General features: G+C 51.4%; 4 protein-coding genes across 4 annotated transcripts; 1 reads left to right on the top strand and 3 right to left on the bottom strand.

The window, feature by feature from the left end:
* Nucleotides 1–835: 835 nt before the first annotated feature.
* On the bottom strand, nucleotides 836–2,652 carry A1O5_00718 (uncharacterized protein; the record flags this gene model as incomplete). The annotated part of the gene is made up of 2 exons (XM_007741337.1): nucleotides 836–1,077; nucleotides 1,140–2,652. 2 exons carry the CDS (start codon nucleotides 2,650–2,652, stop codon nucleotides 836–838), a joined length of 1,755 nt encoding a protein of 584 aa, XP_007739527.1.
* A 1,163-nt stretch (nucleotides 2,653–3,815) lies between these two features.
* Nucleotides 3,816–4,810, bottom strand: A1O5_00717 (uncharacterized protein; the record flags this gene model as incomplete). The annotated part of the gene is made up of 3 exons (XM_007741336.1): nucleotides 3,816–4,021; nucleotides 4,077–4,572; nucleotides 4,628–4,810. The coding sequence occupies 3 exons, from the start codon at nucleotides 4,808–4,810 to the stop codon at nucleotides 3,816–3,818; spliced, it is 885 nt and encodes a 294-aa protein (XP_007739526.1).
* Nucleotides 4,811–6,107: 1,297 nt separating this feature from the next.
* A1O5_00716 (uncharacterized protein) lies at nucleotides 6,108–7,942 on the bottom strand (the record flags this gene model as incomplete). The annotated part of the gene is made up of 2 exons (XM_007741335.1): nucleotides 6,108–7,631; nucleotides 7,679–7,942. 2 exons carry the CDS (start codon nucleotides 7,940–7,942, stop codon nucleotides 6,108–6,110), a joined length of 1,788 nt encoding a protein of 595 aa, XP_007739525.1.
* Nucleotides 7,943–8,713: 771 nt separating this feature from the next.
* On the top strand, nucleotides 8,714–11,917 carry A1O5_00715 (Ca2+-transporting ATPase; the record flags this gene model as incomplete). Its single annotated transcript, XM_007741334.1, has 2 exons — nucleotides 8,714–11,267; nucleotides 11,319–11,917. 2 exons carry the CDS (start codon nucleotides 8,714–8,716, stop codon nucleotides 11,915–11,917), a joined length of 3,153 nt encoding a protein of 1,050 aa, XP_007739524.1.
* Between the last annotated feature and the right edge of the window lie 492 nt (nucleotides 11,918–12,409).

The following is a 12,409-nucleotide window of genomic DNA, read 5'->3' as shown; positions in this document are numbered from 1 at the left end:
GCAGAAGGATGGGCGCAACTTTGGTTAGACAGGCGCGACCCTCAGAAGTTCTGGACTTTCTGGATCGCGCTGGCAATCTTCATGTTGACGATAGTGTCGACCGTGACTTCGATAGTCCAGACCTGGGCGACGATGAGGTCGATGAACGAGAGTTAAACCAATGTTTGTTGGACTCAACGATTATGATTGTGGTCACACTATATATATAACAAGCTATACGCAAAGTAATGTATCTTATATAACATGGTGCCTTGCAGTCCGAGAACCCGAATCTTCTCGGGCGGTACTACTCTATGCAGTGAGGTTTGGAAGTATACAATTACATCGACTACACACCACGTAAGGAGAAAAGGGGAAGCTGGGCAAAGCCACCTGTCCCAAGACCCAGGGGAAGAAATTCTTCGGCGCCCGATATCAGAGAGAGTGTGTGTCTATTAAGAAGCCTCTGCTGATGTATAATATCACGTTATCATAGCATCAAGCGCAAGGTGGATGACCGTCCAGCATATTCGTGTTAGACATTAAGAGGAAATCGAACTTGTGGATTATCTGACTGAGGGCGAGCTTAACTACCTATATACCTGGACCTGGAGGCCATACACGAAGAGGTTGGGCATGTCCCGTGATGTTCTGGCAATCCAAAGTGACATGGTAGAGAGGAAAATGTGGCATAGGAGATGAGGAAAGGACCTTGAAAAAGCATTCAATCACAAACGCCTTCAATCACAAACGCCTTCAATCACAAACGCCTTCAATCACAAACGCCTTCAATCACAAACGCCTTCAATCATAAACGCCTTCAATGAACACCGTCAAGAGAATCAGGTCGACTTACTCAGGGATCTCCTTGACGATCTCCATCTCCCGTCGAAATGTCCGGCATGTGGGCGACATGGTCATCCTCAGAGCCTGATAGGTCCTCTTCTATTACAACTCCCCCCGAACCCGTAGCCCGGTCCGGTTCCCGTTCTCGGGCCAAGGTTTCAAGCAACCTTGCGTGCTCTTCCTTTGACGGGTTTCTGTACGAAATGTACCGACCAGGGAGGGGGTTCTTCTCGCTGGAGATCTTCATGCCGCCTGCAAAGCCCAAGTCAACAAACATAGCCCCATTAAACACCATGCTTTTGCTTCCCACTTACCTTCCTCTTCGATTTGATAATCAATTCGAACAACATTCATTAACTTATCCCCAACAAATCGCTTAGTTATGCGGAGCATGTATCCGTATTTTTCGTTCGACGGCGAGGACCCGATTCTCGTCCATTCGTTAGGCCTCCGCATATAGTCTATGAGCTTGACTTCGAATGTTGTTTCGGGATGTGAAACTTCACCGAATACAATCTTCAAGCCATCCTCTCCTTCCTCAAACGGCTTCAGGCTCTTGGAACAATCCAACTCCAGAATTTTTGTTTCCTGGTCCCAAGCATAGCTTGGTACGACGCTGTGGATCTGCAACTCGATCGGGCAGCACTCAACATAGAAGCCTCCAAGACGATAGTCCATATAGGATTGGTAGCTAAAGTTGTCAAATCTGTTTGGGACCGTAATCCACTGCGAGTGTGCATGCAGATTCTCCCTTGCGAACGGATTGTAGTCGGGATTTAGAATACGGAAGACCTCATCCGCATCAACACGGGCGTACTCATTGGGGCCGATTTTCCGCAGACGAACGCAATGATACCCTCGGCCAGCGTCGACCACAATTCCGAAGAACTCACGTCCGCGGCTGCCAGGTACTTCAGTCAACGGCAAATCAATCTCCAGGCCGCTTTGAGTCACTTCAAAACGACCATATTTTGCTTCAAGATCGTAGTCATGGAATGAGGCAAACTCTGCTGGAGCACGTGCAAAGAGGTTACGGAAAGAGGTGCGCGATTTTTCTATTGCTATCCAGAGAAATATGCTCCTGTCATTGTTGTTCTTGATGATTTCGTGTTGCAAGCGGAGGAATGCCCGTTCGCCTTCGCCGTACAACAGTGGCATGTTGATGTCAAAGAGTCCGAGCAAGCAATAGGCCTGATCTTCTACTCGAGTAGTTCTTCGTTTTGCTGCCCAGTTCATTCGTTCAGCCACTAGAGTTCTTCCGAAGTCACCTCCAAGTAAAATCGTTGAGGGAATATCCGTTCTTCGTGCAATTGTCTGGCACAATTCTCGCTTCGTTCCAATGCGTCTCCAATCCATGGTGTAGAAGACTGCATTTCGAGGTGCAATCAGTTCTTGGAGTGTCCACCCTCTGTTAAACCATCTAGCATTGGTGAATGTCTCCGTCCAAGCATCGTCATTCTGCCCGTCGTCAGTCCATCCTGCCGGAGGTGGCTCTGTGACGTCTGCCAAATAGACATAACAAACTTCGGCCTTCTTGTAGAGCATGAACATAGAGTTGATAGTCTCGGAAAGTTCAGCGCTTGAAGATTTGTCTATGTTGCAGGTGTCGACCCAGATGTAGTCCAGTCCATCGTCGAGTGCTTGTTGTGCTGTGAACTTGACTTTGGTGAACTCGGGACGCTGATGAGCAAGTTGAGGTGAGGACTTAAGGTCAGAGAAGACTATCTCTTTGTCGGTCCAGGTATGAGAAAGGATGGCATACTTGGGAATTGTGCGTGGATCATCGATTTCCAGGAACTGAAGTGTTCGGGCATTCAAAAGTCGCATTGCGAATGGCTTGTACTGATCTTGAAGAAAAGAATATCGAGCAAAGAAACTGGCAAACCACTCTCCCAAATCGGTAACTGTTGGGCTGAACCTGGGACATGATCGATGTTGAGAGACGGCCGACTAGCGCCAACGGGTTCTGATATTGCTTGGAATTGAGATCTGACTAGATACAGTTGACGCCCTCTCGGCACTCCTCACCCTGGCCGCTGTTGCAACAAATCGGGCGGGTAGAAAGGTTGGAACTCGTGCCTATAGGGGGTGGAAGCCGCCTCTGCCCACCCCTTTGGCGCAATGTAGTCTAGACAAGGCAGACAAGGCTAGAATAGGGGTTCCTTGGCAGGGGCGAGTACAATACTAGGGAGGGCGCCACCAAACCTGCTCCGGCCAAGTCGATTCCATTGCAGACATCCTTCCCAGATATTAATAGGGACATGATGGGGCCCAAAACGATTTTGGCGATGGGAAAGTCGAGAGCCAAACGCTAATTTGTTATATATCGGTGCTGGTCGTCAGAGCGTAAAATCAATCGCTTACGTCCCGGACCAGATGCATCTAGCGTGACCCATGTCGAGCTTGCAGCTTTCTCCATGGCACTAGTGGTTTCGTACAATTTCTCATCATCCGGAGTTTCGAGGCCATGATACTGTAACAAGGCGAGGTGGCTGTGCTGTGATGGGCTGTGCTGGGCTGGTAGAGCGGTGGCAGGGAGGAAAAGTTGTCTAGTCACATGTCAAACCTAAATGGGCTGGCAGAGAGGGAGGTGCGGAACAGTTTACAGTGCTGGCAGTGTGCCATTCATTACAGTTTGAGCAGAGTATCATGAATTCCATGGCTTTTTGGCGCTGTCTACCTAATTCCTAAGTGTTTTATCAGTCCTGTCCTGTTCCTCGATGCTGCCGCTGTGCTAGGCATTCGTAGCCCTAGCCGCTGCCCCTCTGGGTGGTGTTGGTGGTGTTGTTGTCAGTATTAACCAGAAACGCGTTCTCGATTCCCGATCTGCTGGACAGGCCTCTGTGCGTTGTTGCACGTGCACGCCGAACCCTGAAGTGCTCTGTTACAATACAAGGGTGCAAAAGCCGATGATTTCCATAGCGGCACCCGATTCCGCCTAGTGTAGATTGCAGTCACAAGGAGAAAAATGAGCGCCATAGCATTCGGACCTAGAGGTAGAGATAGCTAGATCTAGCGTACGTCGATAACGTCTTCTCGGTGAAGGTGGTCCCCGAGAGCGGTTTGAGGCAGGATGTGTAAGATGCGTTCGTATTGAGATACGTGAGAGCACTATCGATGTTAAGTATGAATCCGCTCGGCTCAGTGTGTAAATCGAGCGGAATGTCGTCAAGGATGAAGTTGCCGGTCTCAGAGCCTGTTCGTTTGGAGATATTGAACCATAGTTGTCTTCGAGTGTTTCGGTCACATACGCCCGTTGATAACCGACACATTGTATTTCCTACCACAGGGAGTCGGAATGCACATTGCAGCCTGCGACATGATCTGCGGTGGAGATGTCTCGTTATCTGGAGTTGAAACCAGCGGCGCAGCATAGCCTGGAGCGAGAAGAGGATTGGTCTTTCCAAGAAACTCTCTGGAGCGATAGAAGCATCGAGTGATGGCGTCTGAATCAGTGTAGTTGTAAGTGTCAACCGATAGTGGCCATATGGGAGTATAGTTCAGAGACAGAAAGACATCGCCCCCCACAAATGTCTCAGAACATCCAAAGTCGTCATCGGTACCGGTCTCGAAGGTCGCCTGCAGAGCATTGCCTTTGGGAAAGGAGAAATCGCACGATTTGTGCACGATTTCACACTGCTCAGCAAATTTTTTAGGGAGTATATTTGCAAGACTGCGAGTGGAATTGGCTCTGCTCGCATTTTGGACACCAGCCGACTGACCAGAATGGTTCCCAGGTGCAATTTCCTGTAGGACAGGACGGCGTGGGTAGAGGGAAGGAACCACCCTAGATTCCGCCAACTGTGAAGTCTCTCAGGTAGTCGGAGAAGCTGAAATAGTCAAGGCCGAGCACTTGTTTTATTGTTGCGTCTGGAGAAGTGACATTCGTCTGTTCCACAGGGAAGCTAATAATCTGATGAAGGAAGGGCTCGTAGATTAATCCAAGAATGATAATGATCGCTCCCAGATAGTAGAGAGATGCCATGGTGTCACCAAGGATCACGACTTGCCTCGTCCACTTCCTGGAGGTTTCCGGCCGTCTCCGGCGCTCTGGGTGGCATTTGAGCCAGCACCATTTGCACTGGCTCACCGTGCCCGTAACAGTAAATATTAGGGATGATTTCGAAGCTGCAGCAAGGCCAGCAAGTATCGAGTTCAATGTCAAGCCCCATGGTATTTAAGAGAGCGGGTATCCACGGAAGTAATTGAGCGTGATGATGATTTCGACCAAGCAAGAAAAACCGGACGCAACGGCTAAAAACTGGAGCCACCAGGTGTCAGTCAGGACCCCTCTTCCATACGAGAGCCTGCGCCTCGAAGTATTCGTCCATTCGCGAAATTTTGACGTCGTCGTAGGCGTAGGACTGATTGGCAAGGGCTGGATAGGCTGCTGATCCGAACTCGGTTCGCTTACAGCGATACTTGAAGGTGCCCAACCGTCTTTTGCACTTCAACGCAGTGCGACCGAGCTCGAAGCACACGATGCTGCTCCCATCATCCCTTGGTATATCGGGTTCAGTGAGTTTCGGCGCAAAGTCAATATCTGAACTGACAGAGAGATTAAGGAGGACAATGGCATCCGAAAGGCTAGGTCGAGCTTGGTGGCTTAATTGTACAGGTCGGCTTTGTCAAGGCAGGTCCAGTGGTTAGTAAAGTTACCATGGTTTGCCTGACTTACAATACAGACACAGAATCAGGGCACCCATTACTTTGGCCATCAGGCTGTCGCCTCGAGGCTGCGTTGGTGAAGGCAGATGAGCAAACTGCTAATGTGTTATCTCCTGGTGGCAGCAATAGTGAGAGATGAGGGAGCAGTAGATTTAAGCTTCGAGTCCGCCGAAGGCCCAAGTCGCAGGATCCGAAGGATTCGAGCCACCAGGCTCCATTCACTCACCCAAGTACGATCCGACGAATGTTTCCATGGAGAAGTTGAAAGTCTAGCAACCTCCTTTGAAGGCAGAGACGTGTCTTCAATCTAGACCTAAACACTATCTGCAGTGTACTGAGTACCGGGGTGTCCATCCATGGCTGCGCAACACCAGCCGAGCCCTGCACGCGCCTGCGCTTTCATGCTCGTAGCCTTTTCCATAAAAGCCCTGTATCCAAATGTTTCTCTCGTCAACCTGGGCCTCCTCCAGACCCGCTAAAAATACAGGTCTCGCCAGCCCAATCCGTCCGGGTCCCAGGTGGTATCAGAGTTTTCCAAAAAAACAAAAACAAAAGACCATCTAGAATTGCAGTATGCTTGACCCACGCCTAAATCATTCAAAAATCCAGTCAACTCAGGCCGATGTAGCCACTTGCTGAGAAGCTGTGGTGGCAGCAGGATCATCGCCTGGGCTTGTCTCTGCCCACGATCCCCACAGTCCTCGCTTCGCTCTGATACGCACAGGTAATCCAATTGCTTTGTCGCCCTGCTCGACCTTGATTGCGTCCTTGGTGGCCAACACCAGAACCTCGAAGAACATCTTGGTGGCATCTTCTTTGCTTGTTCGACCTTCTGGTACCAAAGTTTGTAGAAGCACGGATTTCTTGGTCGGCGAGGATGGATGGACACCCCCAGCATCGCCAAGTCGCTCACGCAGGAGATGGACTGCATGCTGCGTGCCAACTGAGATAGGACCACTGTCTGCAGGATGAATAAGTGGCATGGTTGTATCGTCAAAGGTGTCGTCACCACCAAAATTACTTCCATCATCTTTGTCCCGGACTATATCATCCAAGGCTGTGCCTCCCTCACTCATGGGTTGTGGGCCCTCTTCCAGGGTGATGTCGCGATAAGCATCGGCGAGCTCGACACCCTCGTCCTCTATGTCATCACCTGGGCCTTCAAGTCGTGGGGACTTTTCACTGTGCTCATCCTCGCTCAATCCAGCGATGCCGCTGTCTCGTTTCCGCTTGAGTTGGCCGGATTTCGTGACTATTTCGAACGACAAAAGACCCTGGAGTTCCGGCGCCCAATTCTTTGACCGTCCGTCATTCATTGCGTTCAAGACAAAGTCGCCATTCTTCTGCATGTTAATTAGTGCCAGTAGAAGAGGGTCCCGAGGAAGAAGTGACGGAGGGCGCAAGATTTTCGATCGCTCCTCTGCTGGGGCTTTGAACTGCGAATGGGGGAGAATGGTTTCAGCATCGGGGGCGATGGGTTTTTGCTTCCTACTCCTTTGGCGCTGCTGGACCGCCACTTCTTCGATGTCTTCCTCCCGTTGCTCCTGGAACGTCTGATCGAGTTCGCGAAGCACCTCGGGATCAGCTTCTGACAAGGGAGATTCCGAATCTCGACCACGAGCGGCCGCTTCTTGTAGATGCACAGTTTCATCACCTCCAAACGCAGGCACTTCATCATCGTCGACAGAGGAGATTGGTGAATGTGGTTGATCGGGCATTGGTATGTCTTCGCCAAAATCCAGGTTGAGGCCCGCGTCGTCGTCAAAAAGAAGACCCTCCTCATCACCAGTGCGACTCGGAGTTTGTGCATTCCGTCCTACATTCATGCTGACAGTGGTATCATTCATGTCCATACCGTCGTCTTCTCCAAAGTCGAGATTCAGGTCGTCGTCATTGAAAAAAGCTCCTTCGTCCGGAGCGAGCATCGATTCTGTGCGACCTTGCTGGGGATTGAGAGAGCTGGTCCAATCTTCCTCAAGCTGTTGGCTCTGACCTGTTGTGGTGGTCGGCTGTTGGGTCATGGTGAATGTCAAGTCCATGTTGAACAAATCATCGACGGTGAGTATTTCAGGCAGATCCAGATCAGCGGCGGCTGTCGCATGAGCAGGCAAATCATGATTCTTAGTCAATTTGGATGTCTAGTCATTGTTAGCATCGCACCAACACGGGAAGCAAAGCGGCGTACCCTTCTAAGGTTAGTCAAGGCTACCTTACTATCATCCTCCAGGTAGACCACTTTTCTGCCATAGATCCGCGCCAGGCCCAGCATAAGCTGGCTACTTAGACGAAGAGCCATCGGGGCATGTCCTTGGTCAACAATAGCACCCACGCTGCTCTGAATATCTGATTGTAGGATTTGCGATTTTGAGAGCTTGCGCTCGACATTGGAGGCGAGCCAGACACGAGCCAAAGGCCCGGTCTTGGCCAGGAGTTGTTCTGAGTAAAACATTTGAGGGCGAGAGAGAAGTTGAGATTTGCGTGACTGTTCACAGGGACATGTGGACAAGTGAGGAGAAAGGAGGGTCAGTTGCAGGAGAGTGCAAACGACGATCGACGCGCCGAGGGAGTAACGATGTTGACTTGAAGCGGCGCGGCGGCGCGACGGTGAAGAGGGAGATTTTCTTTTGGAGGGAATCAACCTGGGAGGAGGTTGCGCTCTGGGGACGACGAACGCGAGTGAGTGATGATGGAATTCTCGACAAAAGGGAGATTGGAGGTTGGTGCGACCTTGGGGGAATGCTAATGATCGGTAGAAGAGGACGCAGCAGGAGGGGAGTGCAAGGAGTGGCTGGGTGCAGGGTGCAAGGTGCGGTAGCGAAAGCGCGACTGCACAACCTGAGCGACATGGGCCTGCCAAGGCCATAACTAATTAGTGGCACTAGGAGCGCTAGTCTTATTGTTTCTCGGTTCACCTTCCCTTCAATCCCTTGCCGAAGCGTCACTGCAATTTGCAAGATTTCGAGAACTGGGAGATCAGAGAGGATCCATCTCGCCCTATCTTATTGCGATCCCATTTCTTTTTGACCGACCCATTGCGCGCCTCAAGGCTTCCTTGTGTTACAACACTCACCCTCTTAATATTCTCAGTGTCGGTATCTGTTTAGACTCACATTAGCTTGCACCAGCGCATGCGTTGCAACCTGCCTTTCCACTCGACTCTCTTTCTCACGGTACTATTTGTAGAGGATGGAGCGACAATCAGTATAGCTACCATGCAATCATGTCAACGTTACTGCCGGTCTTCAATGCAGAATCGCAAGGAAACAGGCCACGGAGTCCAGCCCGCTACGCTTCCACCTCCTCCTCGATAACGTCCTCCTACTCCCTCCTCAGCCCCCAACAGACCGCCGAGCGTTTGAAGACTTCCGTCTCTCAGGGTTTGCTACGGACCGAAGCACATGCGCGATTGGCAAAGGATGGGCCCAACGAACTGCCCCATGAAGAGGAGGAGCCGTTATGGTTGAGGTTTCTCAAGCAGTTCAAGGAGACGCTGATCCTTCTGCTCCTGGCATCTGCCGCCATCTCACTCTTCATCGGTAACAAGGATGATGCTGTCAGTATTGCTCTTGCGGTCACCATCGTTGTCACCGTCGCTTTTGTGCAGGAGTACCGGTCGGAGAAGTCCTTGGAGGCCCTGCATCGCCTGGTCCCCCATTATGCCCACGTCAGACGATCGGCACCTAGGTCGACCACGTACACGACTAGGAATCAAGCTGCTGAAAATGAAGCAATTGAAATGGAGCCGTTGGCAAACGGTGCTGCGCTTCCACCTGAGGAAAAGTCGTCTACCACAATCCCTGCATCCCAACTCGTCGTGGGAGACCTAGTTATCTTTGCCACCGGCGACCGCATACCTGCCGACATCAGAATCACTCACGCTGCCGAGCTGACAATCGACGAATCCAATCTGACCGGTGAAAATGAGCCCGTGGAAAAGTTCCCTACCGCTCTGGACCCAACAATTCAGAGGTCAGAGCACCATGGCACACCCGAACCATACAATGCAGCTGGCACGGTGGGCGCTGACGTGCGCCTCAATGAGCAGCACAACATTGCGTTCATGGGAACTCTGGTGCGGTCAGGTCACGGGGAGGGCATCGTCATTGCAACCGGAGGAAAGACCGAGTTCGGGACGATTTCGTTGTCTCTTCAGGAAATCGAGGCCCCTCGGACACCTCTGCAGCAATCGATGGATTTGTTGGGAAAGCAACTCAGCTACATGTCCTTTGTCGTCATCGGAGTAATTATAATCATTGGTCTTGTTCAAGGCAAGAAGCTGTTGGATCTGTTCACCATCGGAGTGTCTTTGGCCGTTGCCGCAATTCCTGAAGGCTTGCCCATCATCGTCACCGTCACTCTTGCACTTGGGGTGTTACGAATGGCCAAACGCGGAGCGATCGTTCGGAAGCTGCCGAGCGTCGAAACACTAGGTTCGGTAAACGTGGTCTGCAGCGACAAGACGGGGACATTGACCCTCAACCACATGACCGTGACCAAATTGTGGCATTTCGACGTAGGCAAGCCATTCTCTGCCGATCCCACAGCCGTACTTACATCCGCCACTAAAACCATTCTCCGAATTGGCAATATCGCAAACAATGGTCGACTTTCTCAGAATGCATCCGGGACCCCTGCTACTGCTGCCTCTGCTGCGGTGCTGTCCTCTACTAGAGATAGGTCGTCTACAGTCACCAAGAGTCGATGGCTGGGCCAGCCCACCGACATAGCCATGCTCGATTTGTTGGATGCGCATGGTGAAGACGATATTCGTGAAAAGATTGGGCCGCGAACGAGCGAAACACCATTTAGTTCCGAGAGAAAGTGGATGGGCGTCGTTATTGGCAGCGCTCTAGGCGAGATGACCAACGGCTATGGGCTAGGTTCGGAGACGGCTTACATCAAAGGCTCTCTGGAACAAATTTTGATCAGGTCGGACACGTATTTGACCAAGGATGGTCAAGAAGTCGTCCTCGACGAGAGTCGTCGGAAAGAAGCTCATGCGGCGGCGCAAGCAATGGCTGAGGAGGGACTCAGGGTGATTGGATTTGCGAGTGGCGTCCTCAGGAACAAGACATGGCAGAACAGCAGAAGTTCCACGCCAACCTCGGGAAATAAGAAGTCCGTCGAGCTAGAAACGGATGTCTTTACCAGCCTATGTTTTGCTGGGCTTGTTGGGATGAATGATCCTCCACGAAAACATGTGAACAGATCTATACGACGGTTGATGAATGGAGGAGTCAAAGTCATTATGATCACTGGCGATGCAGAGACCACTGCGGTGGCGATCGCGAAGAACCTCGGAATGCCAGTCAACCCTGCAAGTTCAGCTTCGAGGTCCGTGCTCCGAGGCGATGAACTTGATCGCTTGTCAGAGCAAGAATTGTCGGAAGCTATCGGCAAGACAAATATCTTTGCTCGGACTAGCCCAGACCACAAGATGAAGATTATTCGAGCTCTCCAAGCGCGGGGAGACGTGGTCGCCATGACCGGAGATGGGGTCAATGATGCTCCAGCGCTCAAAAAGGCCGATATTGGAGTTGCCATGGGAAGGCTAGGAACAGATGTGGCCAAGGAGGCGGCCGATATGATCCTGACTGACGACGACTTCTCCACCATTCTCCGAGCCATTGAACAGGGAAAGGGCATCTTCTTCAATATTCAGAACTTTATCACTTTCCAGTTGAGCACGAGCGTCGCGGCGCTGAGTTTGGTCCTTCTCAGTACCATGTTTGGTTTCAAGAATCCGCTCAATGCCATGCAGATTCTTTGGATCAGTAGGTCACCTGCAACAATTACTTCCCGCTTTACTGACTAATTTGTCTCAGATATACTCATGGATGGGCCTCCTGCTCAATCACTCGGGGTTGAACCAGTCGATCCCCTGGTGATGATGCAGCCACCACGACCTCGAAATGCGAACGTACTGACCAAACGACTCATCCGCCGCGTCTTGACATCCGCCTCCCTCATCATGATGGGCACTCTTTTCATCTATCTCCGAGAGATGGTGGACATTGACGATCCGTCGGTCGACCCGTCGGTGGTCAACTCGACGCCTCTCCGCACGCGGGTGGTGACCAAACGCGACACCACCATGACCTTCACGACGTTTGTGCTTTTTGACATGTTCAATGCGCTGACTTGCCGCTCGGAATCCAAGTCGGTGTTGTTTGGCGAAATCAAGCTCTTTGGAAACAAAATGTTCAACTATGCGGTCGCGGGCAGTCTCGCGGGCCAACTCTGTGTCATATACTTGCCATTTTTGCAACGGGTGTTTCAGACCGAGGCGCTGGGTCTGTGGGACCTGATCTCGCTGGTGTGCATCAGCAGTACCGTGTTTTGGGTTGACGAATTGAGGAAATGGGCCGAAAGAAAGAGGAGTTCTGGACGCATGCCGAGTGTTGGGTATTCGGCCAATGTATAGAGCTGGGGGGGGATGTGTGGTGGTCCGGTTCGTATAGTCGAGGTGGTGTATAGATTAGAAGCAGCCGTGAATGAACGATGAATACTCCTTCACTCGGCTCATCCCTGAGTGCCCTCAATACTCTCGTATCGATGGCGACCACCTGGCCGATTTCGGCTTCGAATTCATGTGCATGACACGGCGGACAAGGCTGACTCAAGGCGCTGGACCCGATTGGCCGGCTGCATCCAAGACTTCCTCTTCCGCTCCGCAATTGATGACTATTCCATCCATCCATTATCGTTCTCGGAATTCCACCAGTTTCAGCGAGGCGGCTTTGATCTTTGAGTCCATGCATTCTGCGGTTCCAACCTAAGTTTCTAGGGTGTTGACTAGATCCGCGACAGGTCGTGAGTTAGACAATAACGCCGATGGGAAGCACGCACGAGTGAGAGGGGAAAGAAAGAAAAACCCTTACACGAGATCCGATATCGACAACGGCACTGACTACGA

The sequence above is a fragment of the Cladophialophora psammophila genome (genome assembly GCF_000585535.1).
Source record: "Cladophialophora psammophila CBS 110553 chromosome Unknown aczJe-supercont1.1, whole genome shotgun sequence".
Lineage (NCBI taxonomy): Eukaryota > Fungi > Ascomycota > Eurotiomycetes > Chaetothyriales > Herpotrichiellaceae > Cladophialophora > Cladophialophora psammophila.
Note: the sequence above shows the minus strand (reverse complement) of the source record. Positions and strands in the feature narration are given on the sequence as shown.